The sequence below is a fragment of the Perissodus microlepis genome, chromosome 15, assembly GCF_051167445.1.
Source record: "Perissodus microlepis isolate ML-2025 ecotype Zambia chromosome 15, ASM5116744v1, whole genome shotgun sequence".
Classification (NCBI taxonomy): Eukaryota; Metazoa; Chordata; class Actinopteri; order Cichliformes; family Cichlidae; genus Perissodus; species Perissodus microlepis.
This window is the reverse complement of record NC_140475.1, coordinates 13,606,438-13,629,293: the sequence shown is the minus strand read 5'-3', so window position 1 is coordinate 13,629,293 and position 22,856 is coordinate 13,606,438. Positions and strand designations below refer to the sequence as shown.

General features: G+C 41.6%; 4 protein-coding genes across 4 annotated transcripts; 1 reads left to right on the top strand and 3 right to left on the bottom strand.

Annotated features, from left to right (window-relative positions):
• Positions 1-1,229: 1,229 nt before the first annotated feature.
• Positions 1,230-4,213, bottom strand: kcns3b (potassium voltage-gated channel, delayed-rectifier, subfamily S, member 3b). The gene is made up of 2 exons (XM_084954292.1): positions 3,802-4,213; positions 1,230-3,321 (listed from the first exon to the last, which is right to left on the bottom strand). Exon 2 carries the CDS (start codon positions 3,315-3,317, stop codon positions 1,821-1,823), a length of 1,497 nt encoding a protein of 498 aa, XP_084810418.1. The 5' UTR covers positions 3,318-3,321; positions 3,802-4,213; the 3' UTR covers positions 1,230-1,820.
• A 1,310-nt stretch (positions 4,214-5,523) lies between these two features.
• Positions 5,524-11,714, top strand: LOC146371884 (uncharacterized). Its single transcript, XM_084954288.1, has 21 exons — positions 5,524-5,688; positions 5,769-5,827; positions 5,921-6,007; positions 6,106-6,227; positions 6,384-6,527; positions 6,672-6,770; positions 6,854-7,024; positions 7,307-7,409; positions 7,721-7,935; positions 8,210-8,360; positions 8,448-8,659; positions 8,733-8,847; positions 8,959-9,158; positions 9,233-9,347; positions 9,422-9,591; positions 9,679-9,773; positions 9,968-10,098; positions 10,811-10,997; positions 11,113-11,251; positions 11,358-11,451; positions 11,615-11,714. The coding sequence occupies exons 1-21, from the start codon at positions 5,666-5,668 to the stop codon at positions 11,683-11,685; spliced, it is 2,703 nt and encodes a 900-aa protein (XP_084810414.1). The 5' UTR covers positions 5,524-5,665; the 3' UTR covers positions 11,686-11,714.
• A 3,334-nt stretch (positions 11,715-15,048) lies between these two features.
• Positions 15,049-19,876, bottom strand: zpax1 (zona pellucida protein AX 1). The gene is made up of 21 exons (XM_084954287.1): positions 19,647-19,876; positions 19,467-19,543; positions 19,294-19,389; positions 19,090-19,214; positions 18,751-18,894; positions 18,590-18,670; positions 18,350-18,514; positions 18,164-18,260; positions 17,877-18,094; positions 17,647-17,803; positions 17,364-17,572; positions 17,155-17,272; positions 16,885-17,084; positions 16,659-16,773; positions 16,419-16,588; positions 16,257-16,345; positions 16,011-16,141; positions 15,721-15,910; positions 15,437-15,572; positions 15,227-15,356; positions 15,049-15,143 (listed from the first exon to the last, which is right to left on the bottom strand). The coding sequence occupies exons 1-21, from the start codon at positions 19,664-19,666 to the stop codon at positions 15,076-15,078; spliced, it is 2,736 nt and encodes a 911-aa protein (XP_084810413.1). The 5' UTR covers positions 19,667-19,876; the 3' UTR covers positions 15,049-15,075.
• Positions 19,877-19,974: 98 nt separating this feature from the next.
• Positions 19,975-22,621, bottom strand: ttc32 (tetratricopeptide repeat domain 32). Its single transcript, XM_084954307.1, has 3 exons — positions 22,464-22,621; positions 22,088-22,254; positions 19,975-20,772 (listed from the first exon to the last, which is right to left on the bottom strand). Exons 1-3 carry the CDS (start codon positions 22,577-22,579, stop codon positions 20,645-20,647), a joined length of 411 nt encoding a protein of 136 aa, XP_084810433.1. The 5' UTR covers positions 22,580-22,621; the 3' UTR covers positions 19,975-20,644.
• Between the last annotated feature and the right edge of the window lie 235 nt (positions 22,622-22,856).

The following is a 22,856-nucleotide window of genomic DNA, read 5'->3' as shown; positions in this document are numbered from 1 at the left end:
TTTAGTGTTCTTTTGATGTTTATTTTTATCTGCATCAAGAAGTCATAAAAAATTGTATCGTGGCCGAATAACGGAACCTCGACTTTAGTATTTTACTCTGTTAAGAGGTGTTGTGCCTTATTATTATTATCACTGCGCAATATTCACAGCAATCTACATTTCAGAAAAGCAGCACTACCATTTTATTGTAACCATTATTCTAACAGTGCCTCAAATGTATGAGATCGTTACTTCCTTTCATTTTGTTGCAGCGGATGCTTCGGGGCCTTAACGTGAATGATGTCTAACTGTGACCTCTCAGTGAAGGGCATGAGGTGCGAGCAGTTCAAACAAGAATTGAATGGAGAGCAGAAATCGTCCAATATTTCCCTTTATTCATGTGGTGACTCCTCACATGTTTTTTTTTTTTGTTTGTTTTTTAGAAAGATATCCTGACAAATACGGACAGTCGTGCCTCTGGAAAGATGCACACTGCATGCATGCCTGCAAAATCACTGTCACGTACTGTATGCCATCAACTGTGCTCTTCACTTGTGCATGTCTGCGCCAGTTCTGTCATTACAATAAAATGCAACTGACAAAGGCAATAAACCCAAAGTGTGGAATAAGCAATATGCTAATCTGGTTACTGAGCACACCTGATACACGAAACCAAGTGATCGAAACTCATTTGTTACTTCTAAGGAATAATCAGACGGTAATGCCGTTTATCTGTTCAGGTTAAGCCTCAGTTAGTCTGTGTGTTTGAACAGAAACCGGCTTCTCGTGCAGCCTTTTAAGGTGCTTTTAAATGTTTTTTCCTCAACCGCCATCAAATTCATGTTTGAATTGTTTCCGGTCAGCTGCATGAGCACCTTTAGACGCCTACAAAGAAAAGTTTGGTAGGGCAGCGTCCATCCAAGCAGAAATTATAACAGGGGACAGGAGATCAATACATTCAGGGAGAGATAAGGCTGAAGAATACCACAAAAAAGAAGGTTTCTTTGCATTTTCAAAGTGTTGCACTCCTCAAAAAGTACATTCGGCACATTGATTACCTGATGTGAGTTTAAACTCGCGAGAAGAAATAAATGCAAACGCCTGAATCTTAAGCTTATCTGAACAGGCACAAATGAGCAGCACCTGTCTTGTGAGTTTTATTTCATGTCCACATGAGTTCCCCTTTCCCCGAGATGCCAGAACTGTCCAAAACGAACAAAAACGAAATAAAAACCCAGCACATCAGCGACTTCCACGGTGCTCTGAGAGGAATGTGACACCTCTCTTCATCAATTTTTGTGCCTAATTCTACTATTTTTATTACTCTCTTTCAAAATGCACTTACTTTTGGTCATGCAGCCAACGTTGAGATCTATAACGCCATTTTTAAACATCAAACTGTGCTGTTGTCATCCTAGACTTTTGCATTTGGCAAACTCTCTGTCTGAACTTTTCAGCAAGCAGGAAATCAATAAAGGACATTACTTTGAAAAACATTAACATTATGGCCTCCTACATGCATCATTGCAGTTTTCTCAAGCAGAAAATGGGCTTTCAAACCTCTGAGCAAGGTTCAGATAATTCCCTTTAGATTTCCCGGTTTTAGCGACGCTGTATATTTCAGCCACAGCTATTCCCCCTGTAGACAGAGAGCGGGAGAGAGAGAGAAAGAGAGAGAGATAGAGGAGGGAAAAAACTTCATGGCCACAATATTTCTCTGTCAAATTGCAGGGGGAAGACAGTGCAGGAAGGCAGGGTCAGTGATGGAGCACTCTGCCCCGAGAGGCAGTGACTGACTCGCAGTCATAAAGGGAGTGATGCTCGGTGAAATGGCAGGAATCTCATTTGGCTGCTCCATTTTCACAAGCGTCATTATCGTACACCTCGATGTCCTGGAGACTGGAGGCGTCCGTATCGTCCCCTCCGCTGCTCCCACTGTTCCTAAAGGCGATGCTTCCTATAAAGGGATACACGCTTCCCGTTAACAGTTCCCTGATGTTGTAATGAGGGAGTTCTGGGTCTTGTCTTTCGGGCTTGGTGATGCACTGTCCCTCCATGGCTTTGTTTCTTTGATAGTACTTTGAAAACTTGTTAAAGATGATGGTGATGGGAAGAGCCACCACTAGCAGGCCACAGATGATACACACGGTGGCCACAATCTTCCCCGCCACCGTCACGGGGCAGGTGTCCCCGTAGCCGACTGTGGTCATGGTGATTGTGGCCCACCACCAACCTGAAGGTATCGTCCCCAAATCGGTGTCCTCTTCCTTCTCCGCGAAGTAGATGAGAGCAGAAAAGATGGAGATTCCCACTGAGAGGAAGAGAAGGAGCAGGCCCACCTCTTGGTAGCTGTGGCGGACGGTGGCCCCCAGCGCTCGCAGTCCAATGGAGTGGCGGGCCAGTTTGAGGATTCTGAGAACCCGCATGAGGCGCAGAACCTGCACCACTTTCCCCACGTTTTCTATGTCCTCGTTCTCCTCGGCGCTATCCTCGTCGGCGGTCTCCAGAGCTAAAGTGGCATAAAATGGCAAAATCGAAGCGGCGTCGATTATGTTCAAGGGGTTTCCGAGAAACTTCCATCGGGAGGGCGCGACAATTAACCTGATTATGAACTCTGCGGAGAAGCAGACGATGCAAACCGCCTCCAGTCTAGTGAGCACGGGGTCCTCGATGGGCCTGTCACTGTCATCCACACGCTGAAACTCTGGCATGCTGTGAACACACATGGCAACGATGGAGGTCAACACCACACTTAGGGAAGCCACAGCAATGATCTTCGAGGCTCTCGAGTGACCCGGATCCTCCAGTCTGAGCCACACGTAGCTGCGAATTTCTGCACACCAGGCACCTTTAAACTTGGCGAGGTCTTTATCGAGAGCAGAGAGCTCCTCAAACGAGGAGTCGAAGCTCGGCTCCTGCTGGTCTTCGCTCCTGATGTCCCAGTCTCTGTCCTCGATGTACTCCTTCCTCTCGTGGTACCAGTTGCTGCAGCAGGGGCTGAGGTGGAGCTCCTTGATGCCCCAGTACTCAATCTCCTGGCAGAAAGAAAAAACGCACAACTCCTCCATCATGTGGATTTGTCCCGTGTGGTAAAAGTTAAGCACGCAGAGGAAAACCCGAGGATTCCTGTCAAAGTAGTACTCCTTCTCAGCCGGGCTGTAGTCGTCACACAGCTCCAGGATTGCCGCCTCGCTCTGGCAGCACAGCAGACGAGCCAAACGCGTGTGAGGAAAGCGGAGCACCATATCAGGATCCAGTTCATGCCGTACCCCTCCCACATTGAGGTGGACCTGGTCCTCCTCATCCCCTCGCCGGTGGAGGATTTGCCCATACCCCATGATCCTGAAAACACATTTACAGTGAAGTCAGTTCATTCTAGCAGACTTTTTGTGTCTTTTTTTAATGACAACTAAAATGTCCACAAGGATTCCCCAGTGAAGACTAACTGTAACGTTTAAATGGATGGTTTCTATCAAGACACATTTGACTGCACTGTTTGTAGAATACATTAGTCTTCGGACGGAGGGAGGGGGATCAATACCGCACACACAGGAAATGGCTTATACTGAGAGAGCAGAGAGGCATGAGGTGCTGTCACATGTATGGGATTACCACTAGAAAAATATCATTTTACAAACTGATTTCCAGCCCTCCTCTACATTTTTGTGTAGATATTTTTAAACAGTTGAATTCTAGACACTAAGCTGGTTTAAGTGAAGCTGAGTTTTTCAAATTAAAGTTTTTTGTTTTTTTTAATTGGTTAATAAGGACCTGATAAGTCTGTTAATTATAGGGTCTTAATGCAAAGGTTGAAAAACATACCTGTATTTGGAGCGTTTCTTTCCATGAAAAGGAACTTTTATCCTGCCGTTTTGCTTTTCATCTTCTCCTGAAATGCCGCACAGAGCAGGTCAGCGGAGGGAGTGAGGCGCCGCAGCTCCCCGGACGGGACAAGAAGAGCTGGAGGCGGGACAGAAGCACGGAGGCAGTTTGTTCCCTTTTCTAGGGAACAGGGAGGGGCGAGGGAGGAGAGGAGAGGGCAGCGAGAGACTGGGAACACCTCTTGAGAAATTTATGACGTATGTAACCTAGTCGCTTTATTTTAAAAGAGCCTCCAAAATGATTATGTTTCTGTCCTGGGCTATCACTTACTCACTCTTTAAATGTCACTTCAGATGTGTTCAATGTCCCTTACAAACCTCACTTGTTCTGTATTTGAGTGAAACAGCTGCAGTTGAACCAGCGCGGAGACAGCGCACTGGCTGCAGAGAGCGAAGTAACTAATAAATGACATTTGAATCCACTTTGAGAAAGCGCTGCCGGGAGGCGAACTGCCAAACCAGACTCTAAAACGCTACTCATCAAACAGCTGCTGTTCAACGTTTATAAATCAGGTTTTATAACTTACCAAACTCCGTGTTTTTATCCCCTCAAAGAAAGAAACCTCAGCATCTCCCACAACTTCTGTGTGCGATACGGAAGACCAAAACTGCCAAGATTAAGAAGCACAAAAACATTTGACAAAATAAATGTATATGCTATTAAAAAAAATTATTAAAATAAATTAATGCAGGCATTAAAAAAAAACTGATATAATTTATTTTGTTTGCTTTTATTGCTGGATTGTATAAGTATTTACTTAAGGTATGTTGTATTTTTTTTTTAAGTTTAATTAATAATGTTTTAGTGGAGGAAAAATAAATAATAAAATAAAATGAACTAAACAATAAATAGGGGGATTGATGAAAACCTAAATAATACAGAAATATGAAATTACTTCATGCTTTCTAAATTAACTATAATAATATTTTATGGTGCATTTGATGATAATTTGTCTGAAGTATCTTTGTTTGTTTTGATTTTTAGCAGTTTTGACCCTCCATAAAATCTATTTCTTCACTTCCTAAAAGCACAGGGGATTTCCTGAGTGCTTCCTGCTCTTTAGGACTTAAAAACTCAATTTGCCATTTTAATATCTATGTGCTTTCTGAATAAATTTGTGTACAAATCTTCAGGGCTACACAAGGGTTGTTGATAGTTATTCTATTGATATCTTCTGACCCCAGTGGCACCTCTCAAGACCCCAACTTTATTCTGACTTTTTTCAATTGGTTTTACTCTGAATTTGTCACATTTTAAAATTTGTACCACTCATTTCAACTTAGGCGGGTTGTATGAAAAAGATTGTATGAAAAATCTCACACCTTCATTTTTATTTTACTTTATTCACATAGACTTGCTCCCTCAACTGAAGAACGTAAAACCAGCAATTATTAGCAATAGTACAAAACACCGCTGCCTTTTTAAAATTCATTTCTGCTTTGGTTTTGTACTATAACTTTTAATTTTTAAATGCTGTTCAGAGTTTGGATGAATTCTCAGTATATAATAAAACAAAACAAACACACATACTTCATTTTATTAATTATTTACTTTACAACAGTTCATTTGGTTGGACAAGCATATTTGAATTTAATTCCAGTACAAGTGCCGTCAGCATTTTTGCAGCTCTGGTTAAAACTCACTTCCACCCAATCAACCTCATCAGGCTCCAACGAGATCCACCTGTGTGTGGCTGCAACCTCCCTCATCTTACCCAAAGAGGAGCCTTTAGGTCCCCTACAAACTTCTTTAAAAACGGCAAAAACAGAGACGCTAAGATTACCACTTCCCCACCTCTTGTGCCATGGGTCACTCATTAGGATTGGGGTTTGTAGCTTTATTTTTCTAAGAACCTTTTTAGTCAAACTTTCAGATTTTTGTCTTTAACTGACTAAGTTGTTTTTCAGGTGGTTCATTCTTTTGGTAGTTGTTATGAACACACAGGCTCAAAAGAGGCCCCCTTTAAGTAAGTTTTATTCATTTATTTTTTATAGTTTTTCCTAAAAATGTCACTTAATCAAACTACTGCCTACTTACTCACATAAATGTTTATTTCCAGATATCACCGCTCAGTGTCTGGGGAATGTGATGCGTGTGGATGTTGGTCCACTTGGAGGAAATCTTATGAAAATTACTGCCGTCATGAGTAAGCTAAAAATTATTTCTTTGGCTTCTTGCCTCTTAAGCTTAATTTTTCTCACTTTTTTTTTTTTTTTTTTGGTGTGTTCCTTATCCTCTCCTCAGATAACACTGCAATTCCTCTTACGCCAAGTTTAGCCTCGCAGTGTGGCATCAGTGTGAAGATTGATCTGCTGGGAAACGCCTTGATTTATGCCTCTCTTCAAAACTGTTTTGCTCACAATGTGGTAACGTAACAAAGATAAAGACAGAATTATTAGAGGTTGTTGTTTGGTTTTTTGTTTTCTTTTTTCAAAGCACCCAATGTGTGTCCTATGCTTCTAGTATTAACTTTTTTTTTTCTTTTTTTTTTCTTTTTTTTTAACTTATTTATTTTTTTGTAGGACGATAAAGAATTCACCACTGCTTTGCATCTTCGACTGCATGGAAACCAGTTGTTTGAAGACGAGGTGTACCAGGTGGTTAAAACCTGCCGCTACACTCCCTGGGCCTTCAGGGAAATCGTCTGTGACCACAACTATATGGAGGCAAGTGACTGCAGCAAAACCTTCTGTGGTCATGTTCCCATCTATATGATAGTGGTGCTATAGCCCATAAGAGCATCAAGGCTAAAACAGTTCCTGGAGAGGTGAGAGATGGCTTATCATTGACTCGAAGGGTCTTGTTTCTAGGTGTCCGTGACGAGGGCAGCTGCAGATGATTATGGCCGTCCTGCATATTCCGAGCAACAGGGCAGTCCAGAGTTTGCTTATACTCGACGAGCCGCAGAGGTTAGAGGAGCTCGTTTGGCCTCTCGTTTATTCTCAGACACCATCTCTGCATGTAAAGTCACGATTTGGTGTTTGCCTTACAGAAACGCCCCATAGACGCAGGATACATAATCACAACAGTTGTGTTCTTCACACCTGAGGAGAGGATCATGAAGGCGACTGAGGCCCACCAAAGGGGGTACGGGGTAGGAAACACTCCCACCAGGGTGATTCTCCGGAGTTCAAAGTCTGCACTGGCAACGTACACCCAGACTGTGAGTAAACTGCAGATCTCATGCTTTTCACACATGCCTGACATGACCTGGCATCTTGTTCTACAGACAGACTCTGGTTAAAGTACTTGTAGCCCATTAGATGGCTCACACTTGCAGTCAGTAACCAATTGGATTTAGATTCATTATATGATCAGACTACCTTTTTAAACTTGTTACGGTCTGACATATGGCCCATTAGCCTGCATTTCCACATTCTAACGAACTGCTCTTTTGCACACATGCTTTATCTTCAATGTATTAAATGGTTATCTCACCCTGCAGGTAGCAGGGGTGCCCATGAAGGTGTTCAAAACCTCGACTATCTTTGAGAAGCAGTGGCTGACTGCTCGAGTTGATGCTGTAGCTGCTTGTCCAGTGCTGGACGGTAATTAAACTCTAACCATGTGAAAGCTGCAGGGAGCCTGTGTCATCTTGTTTAAAACCTGAAGGCTTTAGCAGTTAAACCCGCAAATTTGTTTTTTCTAGTCTTCTCCATTATTCCTAGGGTGGTGATGCATTTGGACATTTAGAAATATTAACTTGCTGTCTGTCCCAGGTTTAAGATGAAGACTTGTATGCATGTGTGGTTTAGAAATGCTAAGCTGTTAGCAAAGTTGTCTGCCAGCAGACCTTGTAGCCTCTAAATCCTCTATAGTAGAGTGTCTGTTTTGGCCTCGTATTGTGCCTTATGTGCAGGTCATAGTGTTTCCTTCACGCCCACCATGATCACTTGGCGCCTGCCCCAACGCATTGACCCCTTAATGTCCTCTGGGCGGGTTCAGCTCTTGGAGGTGTACTTAGGAATCAACGGTCAGACGCTTGATCCTACTCAGATGCCGGCCAAGCTGTCTGCCGACAACTCGTACATCATTGTTCAGATTCCTGTTGGGGCCGACGGTGGATACTTTAAGGTGAAAGGCAGTTGTTTTTATAAGAAATCAAGATTTGTATCAAGTATATACTGATAAATGGCTTCCTTGGCCTTTTAAGATGGCAAAGTAGTAAAAGCCACTTTTCACTGTGAAATGAGGGCCCATTTCCAAAGCTGAGCCTCCAAAAGAGTTGCTCTACAAGCATTAAAGCAGGAATCTTATAAAGAATTATTACAACTTTTGTTCTAATGGAACATATCTAAAAGCAGGAGTAGTCATAATGACAAATTCTTGGTTTTAAAATGATAAACAGAGCCATATCCAGGGAAATCGGTATCTCCTCTCCTACACAATCGAACCCATGCTGGAGTTGCTCTGGACTGAAGATGGAGAAGACACAAGATACAAAGTCTTGTTTCCCATCACGACGCCTTTGTTGTCACTGAATCTTCAAGTTTTTGACGGCGAGTCTCACCATCCCACTTATCATATATTATGATTATTTGTGTAAAGTGCAAGCTCACTGAATTCCTCTTTTCTCGTCCCTACAGAGACTGTTCCGAAGCAGCAAGTGTTTAAGCTGGTGCTTGGGCATTTTGCTCCTGACGTGACGCTGATGAACATCACCTTCCCCTCTGAGGTTTTGACTATAGCACAGTGCCATGCCAGAGGCTTTAACATCAGAGAGCATGTGTCCCCTAACAGCAGCTTGAAAGTCTTTACACTTGAAGTGCCCTTCACAGACCCTGCCGTGCTACAATCGGTAAGATTTAATTTCAGCTTGGGGGCAGAATATTAATGCATATTTAACTACTAATCTTTCCATTTCCCTACAGAGGGGAATGGGATTTATAGTCTACTCTCTTCACCTGACCTTTGGTTTGCTGGTGCTGAATGAGTTTGCTCCATTTTCTCACACGGCTTACCTGGAAGCCACACTGGAAGACAGGGGTCTGTATGGCTGTTTATATACAAATGTAAACACGCAAGCCTAAAATGTTTGTCATGACCTTGCACCAGCCGCAGGCCGGGGTTCTTGATGCATTTTTAATCTATCTGCAGTTCCTCCTTCGGTCTCTGGAAGCTGTGATTACCAGAACTTTTATGTCCTTGTGAAACATGGAACCTCAGACTTCAACTTTCAGACCATGGTGGGAAAGCGACTGCTGACACCAGGTTTGGCTCAGCAGTATGGCTACATGGAGAATGGAACTCACTTCAATCTTGTTGTGCCGTTTGCAGCCCCTGATGTTGAGTTTGAGGTATTTTGTGCTTTGCTGTAGATGAGAATCTTCTGTTTAACGTCCTGCTTGCTCTAACTTGAACAATGTTTCAGGCTATTACACCAACTTCCATTAGGACCAGAATTGACGTGATCCTGAAGGATCCAGAATCTAACGTGCCCATCAGTGACTTCTCGATGGCTTGCAATTTCTTCTCACCGCTCACTGGTTGGTTTGGGTTTCTTGTTTAAATAACTTTTCATTGGCGAGTTCGAGTCTAGTGTTTAAACTTTTCTTTTCAGAGTGTTTCCCTAATGGTACCATAACCACTCTGGCTGTGAAACTGGAGTCTGTTCCCAGCCTGAACCCCAGTGAGCTCACGCTGCTTGACCCCACCTGCGGTCCAGTCTACAGTGATGACCGCTACGCTTACTTTGTCTTCACTGCTAACTCCTGTGGGACTACCAGAAAGGTATTGTCACTGCACAACTTGATGACTAATACAGACTATTAATGCTGAGGCTGATCTGATGTATTGTCTTTAACTTTGTTCTCTTAGTTTTTGCCCAATGCGATGCTCTACGAAAATGACATCTCTGTGCCACATGACCTCGAAACAAAAAGTACATCAGACTCTGAGGAAGCAGAATTTGCGTGAGTGTCTGATCGTTATTAGGAGACTAAAGTTGTTAAAAGTAACTTGAATCTCTGGACTAAATGGACTCCTTCAGCTTTGCGTTATCCCTTATTCAATCTTTGATCCTGAGACGAAGATGAATGTCTGTAGGAATTTTCTCTCTGGTCTTTGCACCTCTGACTGCATTCAAATCTCATGGCTTGTCTTCTAGGCTAAAGGTTTCATGTTACTACGACCTCAACACAACCCACGCTGTGTCCTTCCACACCAGACCTCGCAGGAGTGAACCATATGCTGAAAATGCAAAAGGCCAGCTGCAAGTGGCAATGAGACTTTCTGTGGGTAAGAAGTTGGCATAATTTCATTTTTCCCCTCCACAACACAAATACAACTCCAGCACTGTGGAGAGATTTAAGATTCTTCTCCCAAAAACTCCCTTAAACTGGAAATCATCCTCAAATCATTAAGCAATTTTAAATTCATCTTTAACTACCTTTACTAACTAAACCTTACTGCTTTATCTCTAGAAGATCTAATAGTTTTTGAAAACATTTTAAAATTTCTGGCAACTAGATGGTTCAGACTTTAAAGGTTGCTGTCATCAGCATGTGGCTAATTTTTCCTGCTTAATGTTGACCATCAGCTTCCAACGGTTTTTACTCCAGGAGCTCCTATAATCTAAAATGCCTTGTCTATTGCGTGTAAGGAGTTGGTATTAAATGTATAGTTTTTGTCATTCTACTTTGAATTTCATCCCTAGGCGCAGCTCTCATTAAAGTAGCTAAGCCTTCACTAAATCTGAGTTTTTATTCTAACATCCCAGAAAATTTGGATATTGAGCTTTATGCAAGAAGCAAATAAGGAATTTGTTCTGGGAGCTGGCAGCTCCCAAGTAAGTAGGTCCGTGCATGGCCATAATTGGCTGGTGTATATGCAGCATTTGTGAGAATGCAAATGTCACTTGTGAGAGGAAAAACCTCAATGTCCTGAGCTGATTATGTTGTTCAAAGCCTCCTGTCATTAATGTCAATTCATGCTGTCTCTCTGCACTTAGACGACTCCTTCAGAGAGTTTTACAGACTCGAGGACTCTCCCATCATGAAATATCTCCAGCAGTCGCTGTATTTTGAGGTGGAGCTCATGAGTGCAACAAATCAAGTATCACTGGAGCTGGAGAACTGCTGGGCGACATTGGATGAGGACAAGATGTCCCAACCCAGATGGGATCTGATCATAAACGGGTAACGCTCAAGCTGGTGTTTGCGTATTAGCATAAGCTCTTCCTTCATACTGATGCAAGGATGGAGTAGGGGGACAAAATTTAATTTCTTTTAACGTGTCTTTGAAATTGTCCAGCTGTCCACACACAGACCCACACCATGTGGTCTTCCATCCTGTGTGGACTGATGCTAGGGTTCAGTATCCCTCTCACTTCAAGCGCTTTGAGGTCCAGATGTTTGCCTTTACTGAAAATGAAGAGGATCTAAGTCCTCAGGTAACTCGGCCTGTTTAAAAATAAATAAATAAAATAATAAAAAAATCCATGGTTCAGAAAACTGCACATGCAAATCAGTACTCATAATAACACTTGCATCTTCTAGGTCTTCGTCCACTGTGACGTTGTGATCTGTGATGCCAGAAATCCGTTAGGTGGCATTTGTAATGGGCAATGTTCAGACCCAGAGTACAGAAAAGGTATAGTATGAGGTCCTTTATAACGGAACACTTTGTTTCAAGGGTTTGACCCAGAAAAAGAAGAGAACATGGTGTTCCATAGTACTTCTGTCTCAGACTAATTTTCTTTTCAGCCTGTTGAAATTGGTTACTGTTAACTTTCCTCATTCTCTTCTCTCCACAGGTAAAAGACATATCTCAGAGGAACAAAGTTCAAAATCATTTGTGACATTTGGACCAGTAATTATGAGTTGATACAATAAAGATTTTTTTTTTTTTTTTTTTTTTTAAATTCACCTTTATTGTCTGTTCCTCCGCTTTGCTACATGTGGAAATTTGAGTTTTCCAACTGTAATTCTGAGTATGTAGTCAGTTATGTTGCCTCGCCTATCAAATTATGTGAGAAGTCATAATTCAATGTACCTCTTTGGGTTAAGGACTCTTGCAGAGGTGAGTGTGCATTCACAAGAGGAATACTAGTGACCATGTGTCTTAAAAGACAAACGTAAGGTTTATGATATGGAGAGACGTGTGGTTTTGAGATGGTGGCACTCACAAAAACTGCAGTCAAAGCTGGAGAAATGAAGGTGCCAATATTTTCATTGGGGGGTGCCAGACTAGATATGATTGGAGGACAGCTTAGCTTGGAGACACATTGCTGTCTGGCAGGAGGAAGACCAGAATATTTGTTCTTGTATGATAGAGGATGCAAATGAAAGATCCAACGTGGTGCCTAGAGTAGCCAAAGGACTGATTAGAATCATAATCATTTAAGGTTGCTTTTGTACTTTAGTAAGCCCAATAAATATTTGTAGTTTTCTTCAACATGCATCAGTATAAAGTGACTCATTTTACAGCCCACAGGAACAATTTCCACACGTTTTCAGAGGCATTAACTGGGATTTCTTTAGTGTGGTGGGTGCATTTTTCCACTTCAAAATATTTCTTCATAAATAGATACTTTGGAATTTTATTTTTTTAAATGACATTCAGCAGCTCATGAATGGTAAATGAAGCTAATTAAATCAAATGTACTAAATGGAGTACTCTGCTTTCTTGAGCAGTCGACCAGTGCATCTTTCCATAGTAGTGTAGTTCCAATGAGGCCACTTTCGCCATCCTCTGCACATCTTTCTGATCTTGTGCTATCAGGAGGCTCTCAATAGTGGAACAACAGAAGGATTGGAGTTGATTCAGTGTTACTGATACAGTGCCAAATCACAAGTGGCCTTAAAGTGCTGTATATTGTAAGGTAAAGACCTACAACAACACAGAGAAAACCCCAACAGTCAAACAATCCCCAATGAGCCAGCACTTTGGTGACACTGAGAAGGAAAAACTCCCTTTTTAACTGGAAGAAACCCCTGGCAGAACCAGCCTTAGGGGAGTGGCAGCCATCTGTCGTTACCAGGGGGGTCAGAGGGGAGGGAGACGGGATGAAAGATGCACTGTGGCCAGAGATTAATAACTAATGATTAAATGCAAAGTGTCGTATAAACACACAGAGTGAAGAACAAATACTCAGAGCATCATGGGATGCCCCCATTAGCAGTGTAACTAATGGAGGATTCGGGGTCACTTGAACCCATCCTAACTATATGCTTTAAAAGAAAGTTTTAAACCCAATCTTAAAAGTAGAGAGAGCATTCCACAGAAGAGAAAAGCTGGAAAGCTGAAGGATCAATTAATAAGAGCTAATATGAGAGAAATGTGCTCTCACAGAAGCATTTGGAATCAACCAAAGGCTTTTCTGTTAGTTTTTAGCCTTATAATATCAATTACAGTCGTCCCGCCTAGAAGTAATAAATGCATGAACTAGGTCTTCAGGATCACTCTAAGACAGGATGTTTCTAATTTTAGAGATATTGCACAAATGCAAGAAAGCAGTCCTACATATTTGTTTGATATGCATGCTGAAGGACATATCTGGTCAAAAGATTCCTCAGTGTTACTAGAGGCATGGTAATGTCATCCGGAGAAAATATCTGGTTAGACACCATGTTGAGGTCTGACATTTGGGGGTCTGTTTCTTAGTGAATGTAGAGCTGTAACATCATAACATAAATCACAGCATTACATATGCTTTCTAGTTGATCCAGGTGTGTAAGAGATGTATGGAGGGGTGTTATAACTGCATGACCTGTTAAGTCTGATATGCAGTAGAAATAGCAGCCTTGATGTGGGTTTGAAGGAGTATGGAAAACACTTGGCGATGATGGGCGGACTGGGTTATTAGTATTTATCCAGCTGACTGCAGTTTTCTTGGGAATTGGGACAATCGTGGCCGACTTGAGCCAGGTGAGAACGGCTGCCTGCCTTAGTGAGAGGTTAAAGAACATGCTTTCCTTCAGCACTCATTCATTATCTCCATCTGCTCAAGCCACTTCTGTGCGGGGGGAGTCTGAGCCGGTGTTGCTGTAAATGTGTCGTCTCCTTCCCTGGAAGCACAAGATGGATGCTGACTCCACTTTCTGGCAGTCAGAGCAAGAAAAGTACTTTAGTTTGTCCATGAAAGTTTTGTCAAAGCGATTTATGGCTTTCCCTGTAGCCAGTGATTGTCCTTATTCCACATGCATTTTGAGTTGTGCTCTATATGCTGACATTTCAATTAGAAGTTTATGGGTGAGGGTGTGATTTTATGGTGCATCTATACAAGACTACATAAATTAAAGGGCTAGGACAACATTGATCTGTGGCAACCATAAGCTGCCTTTTGTGAAAACTGGATTATAAAAATGAAACTAGTTTGATTTGTGGTGCAATTTTAACCCTTGAAGGGTTGATTATTCTTAAATTAGTTAATATCAAGAGCAATTTTATTTCATTAAGATCTGTGATTAAAGATTTCTTATATTTTTTTACCCCTCCAAGCCACTGAAACTATAGGATTAAACAGACTAGAAAAAAATATTGAACCACAAAATTGTCATCATAATTTACAGGTGATTAGTTTAAAGTATAGAAGTTGCACAGACAAATTAAAAGCTATGAAGGTGCACAAATGCATTGTCACTAAAATATGATTATGAGAAGCAATTCTGTCAGTAGTCTGTTAGATAAACTTGCTCAACTACAGAAGTTCTGTAATTTGCCATAGTAGCACAAATTGTTTGTAGAGTATCAAGTTACATGTATAAACCAGAATAGACATTTAATTTGAATACTTCGTTCTGTATTAACCACAGTCAGTACCATTTTCACAGTCACTAAGAATCACTCAGCATTTATGAGCCTTGGCAAACAGCAAGATGTCAGCCACACTGGGTTGTGAATTGAGCTCCCCATCCACAGAGTATTGCATTTATGAACAGTTACTACACCCTTTTGAAAGTTTTAGCAATGTTGTACAAATAATTTAAGCCTAATGCTTCATGTGAAGCTCAGCCCATGACACTACACCATGTAGTTTACTTCACATGTCAATGCCCTTGTCTGAACCCAGTGTTCAGACAAGTGCATTATGCAAATTCAAGCGGCATTAGTTTAATTAAACTGATGTTTACATCTGAGGCCTCGTTATAGCCAGTTAAAGATGTCAACCAGAACAGTTTAGAACTTGAGGCTTGCATCTACAACAGTCATGACCCAACTTACAAATTGAAAAGCTTAGACACCATATAGCTTAAGATTTTTTTTATTGAAATATCAATTTGAAAGTAGGACGGGTCCAGAGGACAGCTGCCATTGGTGGGTTGACTCTGTATTTCTTTGCTCTGCAAATGGGGAAGAAAAAAGTCACCAGCTGCACTTTAAACTTGAAGTTTGTCCCAGTCTTACTTACACCATTAACACGTACCCCTTTTAGCACCTTTTAGTCCTTGAAATTTAGTGCCCTTTGCGCCTGTGGGATGCACACACTGGCCTCTGCAGATGCCATCTGGTGGGCCATTTGTATTACAAATCACTGCATCACAGTGCACATAGATCTGTGGGGAGACTGGAAGGTTAAGCACACATTGATACAGTATTGCATTAGACAGCCCTATGACTAGATTGCCTGAATCACCTGATCTCTCAGAACTTCGTTGTTATTGGTGAAGGTGAACATCCTCATAGAGAAGCGTTTGAGGTGGGATGGCATGGCAATATTATCCTTAACTGGATGGAAGACCGTCACATGGGTGTCATCGCGATTCTCACAACTAGTGAGAAAAAAGTAATTTAAATGTACCATGAAGACTAATTTTCCAAGTGAATTAACCACCCACTCTAAACTATGGCAAAGTTAGCTGGACTACATAGTTGAAGTAGTCGAGATATTCCACTTTGGCATTTACTTAATGCCATCACCTGTTCACAATGATGTCCCATTGGGGTACAGATGTCCTGTCTTCTTGACGAGTAGCCCAGCAGTTCTCCACGATGAGCTCCAACTGGGGGTCTGTTGACTGCATCAGCACCACCTCAAAAAACAGGGGGTCTCTCAGGTATTTCTTCAGTGGATAATCTTCAGCTTTGTAAAAGTGCTGATAAGCAGCATCTGGAAGAGAAGCTCAATTAGAACTCTAAGGCGGTGTATACACCTAAAGAGAACAGACGTCAAATTCTCCACCTTTTAGCAAACCGACTGTCAGACTTACCCTGGGCTTGCCTCATTTGCACCATTAGCAGCCCTGTCCCAATTTCTGCTTTAGGATCATAGCTCCTTGGTTTGTGACTGAATGCAACAGTTTGTGTTTTGTTGACCATGTAGTAGCAGTAGATGGTTTGCCTAAACAGGATGGAAAAACACAAAAAAAAAAAAAAAAAAAAAAAAAAACCCCCCACACACATTAAACTTTGAATCAGCAGTTCATCAGGATAACTCACTGGTCAGGTCTACCTACCTGTACCCAGGTTCAGCAGGTGAGGTTTTTGCTGTCACCTTGTGATACAGGCTGATCTCATTTTGATAAAGCATGTAGTTGTCAAAGAACTTAAAACAAACACAAGTTGATTAACACATTTCCCAAAAGGCACTTTCAACTGATAAAGGTCTGTAAACTTACTGTTCTACTTGTTCCACATGAATCTGCAGAGAAAGAAAAGTGGGCAAAGCGATCGTTGCTGAAAACTGGTCTACAAGACCGGTCCTTCAATGTTAGCTGACTTGGGACGAGACTGGGCACAGATTCCAGCTTCACAGCCACTGCTGTTATTGTTCCATTAGGATAGCATTCTGAAGAAAGTAGACATTATTATGATTGTGTTTGTTACTTTAATGAGTAGTTTAAGTGATCAAATCTTACTAGTTGTCATCAAGGGGAAGCTGCAGGCCAGGGAGAGGTCACCAAGCACCCACTGATTGTTTGGTTCCCAGAGCACGATGTCAAGTCTGGCTTGGATGGAAACTGAGGAAACCAGCTGCAAGAAAATGTTCAGAGCACATTTAATTCTGATCCTAAGGAGACTGGCATTTACAGGGCTTTTCCTGTCTATGCTTGGAAGGTTTTCAAAGAGTCATATTATATACACCTCAAAGTTTGAGTCTTGGGCATTGTAGGGCACTCTGAGGATCAAGTGTGTGCGGTTTTCCTGCAGCTTGTAGGCTTTAGCCAGGTCGGGGGTTAGCTGTCGCATTCCAACCGTGGTCTCAAAATTACGGCCTTGACTGCCACATTTCACCCTGATGTAAAAGTGCTTCTGATCACAGGTGCCAGTAAGTGCAGGCAGCACTGCAAGGGAAAGAAAAGTCAACCATCTGGAGTTCAAAGCTCAATGTTCAATTCTAGAAAAGAGTCTCACCAACATCCTGCAGAGACGCCTGCAGTGTCACCTCATGAGCAAAGGAAGTTCCATCAGGCAGGATGAGCAGCCCAACGGTCAAAGGGAGAGAGTAGGTTGTAACCAAGGGTTCGGGATTCTTAAGGGGGGGAAATAAAAAAAATAAAAAAAAGTCATGTTGGCAGTTGGAATACAATCTTGAGTGCAATTTCCAATAGTTGGCCACATACGGTCTTCAGGACAACATCGGCATCGAAGGCCACTTGTAAAGAGAAGCCCTTTGTGCCATTGGTGTAGATGTGCTCCTGGACAATCAGGCCTCTGGCATTGCTCTCCTCCACAGTGAGAACACCAGTAACAAAGGTGATGTTCTTCAGCTCCACATCATGAAAGAAGCCCCCCAACCTGACGCTAAACACACCGTCCTCTGGAACCGTATCTGAGGAACAAGCCACACGTTTAGGCTTTTCTGCAGGCTCGACTTTCAGTTCTTTACCTTTAAGTGGGACTTACAATCTTCCACATGGGGAGGTCTGGGCATCAGAGGAGTTGTAATGGGGAACAAAACCTTGTATTTTATATCATCTTGGGTCCCATCTGCCCTCCAGAGTACCTCGAGCATCGGCTCCACAGTGTAGGTGACATGGTACTGGTATTCTGGGGCATGACTCTGCAATTATTTATAGCATTTTAATAAAACGTACATACAAACACAAGTTCCATGTTGAGGTAGATTTCCGGACCTTGTAGTAACCATCGGGTGATCCCACTGGGATCTCGGCAACAATGTGAAAGTCTGTGGTGGATAGTGTGTACCCTCTCGCAGCCATCTGAGACCTATCCAGCCTCTGCCCATTGATGCCCATGTGCATCTCTACAATTCTGAATGTGCCGTCCATTAGAGGGGTCATGCGGCGAGGGATGTACCAAGAGATCACACTCTCAGTGAAGAGTACGCCCCCTAGAAGAGAGGAAGCAACTTAACAATTCTACACTTTAATGCTTACTGTGAAGAAGGTTTGATGCTCACCTGTGGGACAAGCTGCTGCCAAGTTCACGATACCCAGACCACTTTCTGCCTTGTTGTAGACGCTCACCTTGAAGACTTCCATGGGGATTCCAGCCACCTTAAGGAAAAATAATAAAAAAAAAAATATTGACTTTACTGTCATTTTTAATTACCAGAAATAATTATCCATTATGAAGTAATCCTTACATCCTCTGAGAAGGTCTCTGGTGTATTGTAAGGGCTTCGCATAATCAGTCTGTTAGAGGTAGTCATTGCACTGTAGCCAGCTTGTTCAGCCTCCCTTGGCACCATTACCACTGGTTCAGGGGTGAAAAATGTCATCTTCCAGATACCATGTGATGCACCAGAGTCCTGCAGAAAAATGGAACATTTTGAGCCTTCATTGAATTGCATTTAGCAATTTTCTTAACTCTATAATCTAGGCACCTCAAGCAGATATGAGTCAACATTTTGATCCTGAGCCGGCCGCTTAGTTTGTGGATTAGCTTTCATCAAGTAGTTTGACACCTAGAAGACAAGACAAAGCTAATTGAAGAGTTTGAAGGGCATAAGTATTAAAGTAAACCTGGCAGTGTTACGTAACCCACTTCCATGTAGTTCCTGTCACAGAGAACCTCTTTAGGGGCCCAGCGAGTGTAGCTGCACATCTGATTCACTTCATGAGTTACCACATCTGATGGCCTCTGGCTGTACATTTGGAGTTTCAAGCCAATTTTAAATGTTGCATCATCCTATAAGAGAAGAGTGTAAGCAGTTAGTTCCCCCTGAAAGTCTGTTCCTGATACACTATTACCTGTACTCATTTGCAAAACTTGCAGACCTAAAAGTTTAAGGTTTCTATTAAATGGAAGGTTGAAGTAAAATCTAGGTGATATTTAAATTTGTAATGTTTGGAAAGAAAAAAGTTCCACCTCAGCTCAACATACCTTGTTGTCCACAAAGCAGCCCATCAGAGACGTGTAGATTCTTGTGTTACCCCAGGGGTCAGACTCCATGCTGTACCCACACTGAGCAGCCAAGGTGGGTGTCAACAAGACACGCTGGGTGCCATCTGAAGATGACATGCAAACATGAGGGATCTCTTCTCAAAGCAATGACACAGCCTGTTCCTAATTAGCCCTTTAACTCACTGATGGCTTCCACTACAAGCTGGTTCCCCACTGCTAGAGCCTCGTCCATTGACAGCCTCATTAGATTTCCTAAACAGTCTGCCTTTAAACCACTGCCTGTGAAAGAAGACGATGGTCAGGTTGTGTAGCCTCACTTAATTGATCTGGAGTAGTTTAACATGAGTTAGTCTTACTTGACTGTGAAGCGAGCTTCGTATTTGGCCATGCTTGACCTAAAACAATTACTGCAGCTATCAAGTTCCATAATAAACTTGAAGAGAGGAAAAAAAAAAAAAAAAAAAAAAAAAAAATGCACATTTTAGAAAAATTAGAGTAACCGTCAGAAAACTAAACAAGACTAAACTTAAACTTACATGATTTTAAGCCGCCACATGTTGCAGTGTCAATGTAACCATGCAAAAACAAAACTTTACTGAAACCAACCACAACCAGAGCTTGGCATTGAAACCCCCCCAAGACCTACCACCAACAAACCAGCTCCGACGCAAAAGAGCTGACTGCTTCACTCAGGCGTCAGCAGCTGTTTTATACAGCAGGTAATCACCTCTGCACAGGTGAAACGCATCAGTGATGCTTCCTGCCTCACTCACTGTGGGGAGGCTCCACTTATGATGCCTTTGCTTCTCGTAGGACATCACAAAATCTGTATTTGTGTGAATAAGCAAGCGCGAGACAGACATGTGTCATTAAATAATTTATTGTCATTGATTTGTGATTCTATTTACATTTGTCTATATTATATTTATATTGTCTTCTGTGTATGTTTGTTGTTTCTATATTTGCTGACTTCCTTCCTTTAAAACCACATCACCTTGTTGTATTAAAACTTAAGCTGTGTCTGAGCTTCAATTTAGGACACAAAGTGTGCTTTATGCAGCTGAGACATTCCTCATTATTATTTTATGTCAGATTCTGATTAGGGTTCATTTAAAGTCACAAAGCCTCTCCTACAACCTTCAACAGGGGGCTCCAACATTTATCAGGCTTTCACCTAATGGGTCGATAAGTCTGCAGTGTCCAGTCACAGTCTTATACGGCCCTTTATGAAGGGATATCAATTTTTCACTAACTGAGAGGCGCTTGAGTCGGTGTGAAAAAGGAATATTAATGCTCTTCTTAATAAAAATCCATCAACTATGGCCCCTGATCCAGTGGGACGTCTGCTTCATCTGATCAATTATGCTCTGATTTTCAGCTCTGTCTTTCTTTGTGCAAATGACGTTATATTTAAAAACAAAAAAATCACAAGCGAATAAAAACAGTTGGACAATTATTGATATTAAGTGCACTGGTGTACATTTTGTTATCAGCAGGATTAGAGGTTACACGTGACATGTAGGTTCAGAAGCTGTCAGTATCCCCTGTTTATCTTGTGCTCCTGGTCCAGAAGTGTCTGTTGAAGGCTCACTTTGGCATCTTCAAAATCCGGGTTGAGCTTTAATGCCTGCTGGAAATCGCTCTTGGCATCGTCAAAAAAGCCTGTAGGATAATAAAAATTGTAAATACATATTAAATATAAGGGTATCTTTTATAATAAACTTGTAGGCTGGATTTTAAAGAGTCAGCAGTTGTTGGGCAGTAAAAGCACAAGGGTTGTGGCAGGTTTGACTGCAAATACACAGCTCCATCTAGTGTCATAGAAAAGAAAGCACCAAACAGTTACAGAATAACAGTTGACGATTTCAGAAGCCTTTACTGATTCTACTGTCTTGCATTTATTCTTATATACAATGTCTTTTGCCTTTGCTGTCTTTGTCCTTTCTTGTAATCATCTTTAGTTTTCAGTGGAGGTGCAGCCATCATCACATCTCTTTTTAAGCCACATTTTGTGACAATATGTTAAAATTTGTGTATACGTGTAAGGGTTCTGGCTGCCAGATTCTGAATGAGTTTATGTTGTCCTACTAATGATTTGGATAATCCTACAAATAGAGCGTTATAGTAGTCTAACCTCCTCGATATGAATGCACGGACCCATTTCTAAGAGTCAGTTGATATATAACTATTGATATATATTTAAACCTAGAAAGCACATTATGCTAATTAACGATCAAAACTGAGATCAAAATGATAACATGGCTCCTGTCTTTTTCAAAGTGTTTCAGAGAAAAGGGTGATAAATAGGTAGGTACAGCTGTGTATCATATGCATAAAAGTGATAGGATATATAATAATCCTTCATGATAGTACCAAGCAGGAGCATGTCAGAATAATGGACCAAGAACGGAGGAACCTCCGAGCTTTTATTTTTGCAGATCTAAATGTACTACCTGAAACACAAAACTCTCTGTGAGTCTTTGATAACAGCTGTTTCTGTGCTATGATTGGATCTAAAAACCTGACTTGTACTTGTATCATAAATACTGTCTAGCCAAAATAGTTTAAAACACCTTTTCAACGCAATTGGAAGGAGTCATGTCATTCTTCTAATAGACATAGTGTCATCTGTGTTTCAGATGATGATTATGAGGAAACACAGGCAAGTCTGCTATAATGGAGATGTTCAACCTATATGTTGACCTCACACATATAAATACACAGTGTGTGCTTATATTTCTTTATATGGTATACAATGGGTGAATTACTTCTGTCATTATTCATTTGTGATTCTTATTTACATTTTAGTGGACTGTTTTCAAATAGGACCTACAGAGGTTAATAAAAACGAAGCAGAGAAAAAGACATTTATTTTGAAGGTAATGGGCGGAAGCTGAGGTGGGTTTTTTTGGCTGTTGATGTGAACTGGCTTGCTGCTGCGAGCTGTGTCTGTCGCTTAATTGTTGCTTCTTCTTACCTAATCTATAATGAATTAGTCCTCTGTTGTAGAAAGGCACTTCAAACTGGCTGTCAGCTTGTGTCGCAGAGGTGTAGTCATCCACCGCTTCACGAAAGTCCACCCGGAGGTACTTTATCTGCCCGCGGTTGTTATAAGCAGTTGCTAAACTGCTTGCTTCACATTCCCTGTTCAAATATAACACAGTTAAAACCCCCTTTTAAAATCATGGCTACAGTTAAATGTGAACATGAGAGAGAGGAAGGGAACTGAAATTAGCTAGCAGTTAGCGACAACGGGTCACAAAATTTAATGTGTAACAGAATGTGTCGTAACACCACCATGTTATAAACGACAACAGCTAGCCTTTAGCGTCTCCAGAATAAAATGACGATACCTGGACTGTAAGCAGGAAGAAATAAACTTTGTGTACAGCTCTTCTGCCATTTTAAAATTCTCCCTTTTAAACTCAGCGTGGGCGTTTTCGAGTATCTGGGAACTATTCTCCTCCATGTGTGCGAAAGGTTTTCTTGTTTTTCACCTGCGGATGTGACGTTGCACTACAAACTGTCCAATCATAGCGTGGTTCACATGTCGGCGTAGATCAGTGAGGGTTCATGGTACTAAACACGAATAAAGTTTTAAAACCTTTATTAGTAAGAAAAAAAAAAAAAAAAAAATCGTTTTTATTGTTATGAATACTACGAAGCACCATTCTCTATGCTCTTCCTCTTTCCCTCCTGCCTGGCAGCTCCTTATAAAGCCAACATCCTTCATCTAATCTCTATCT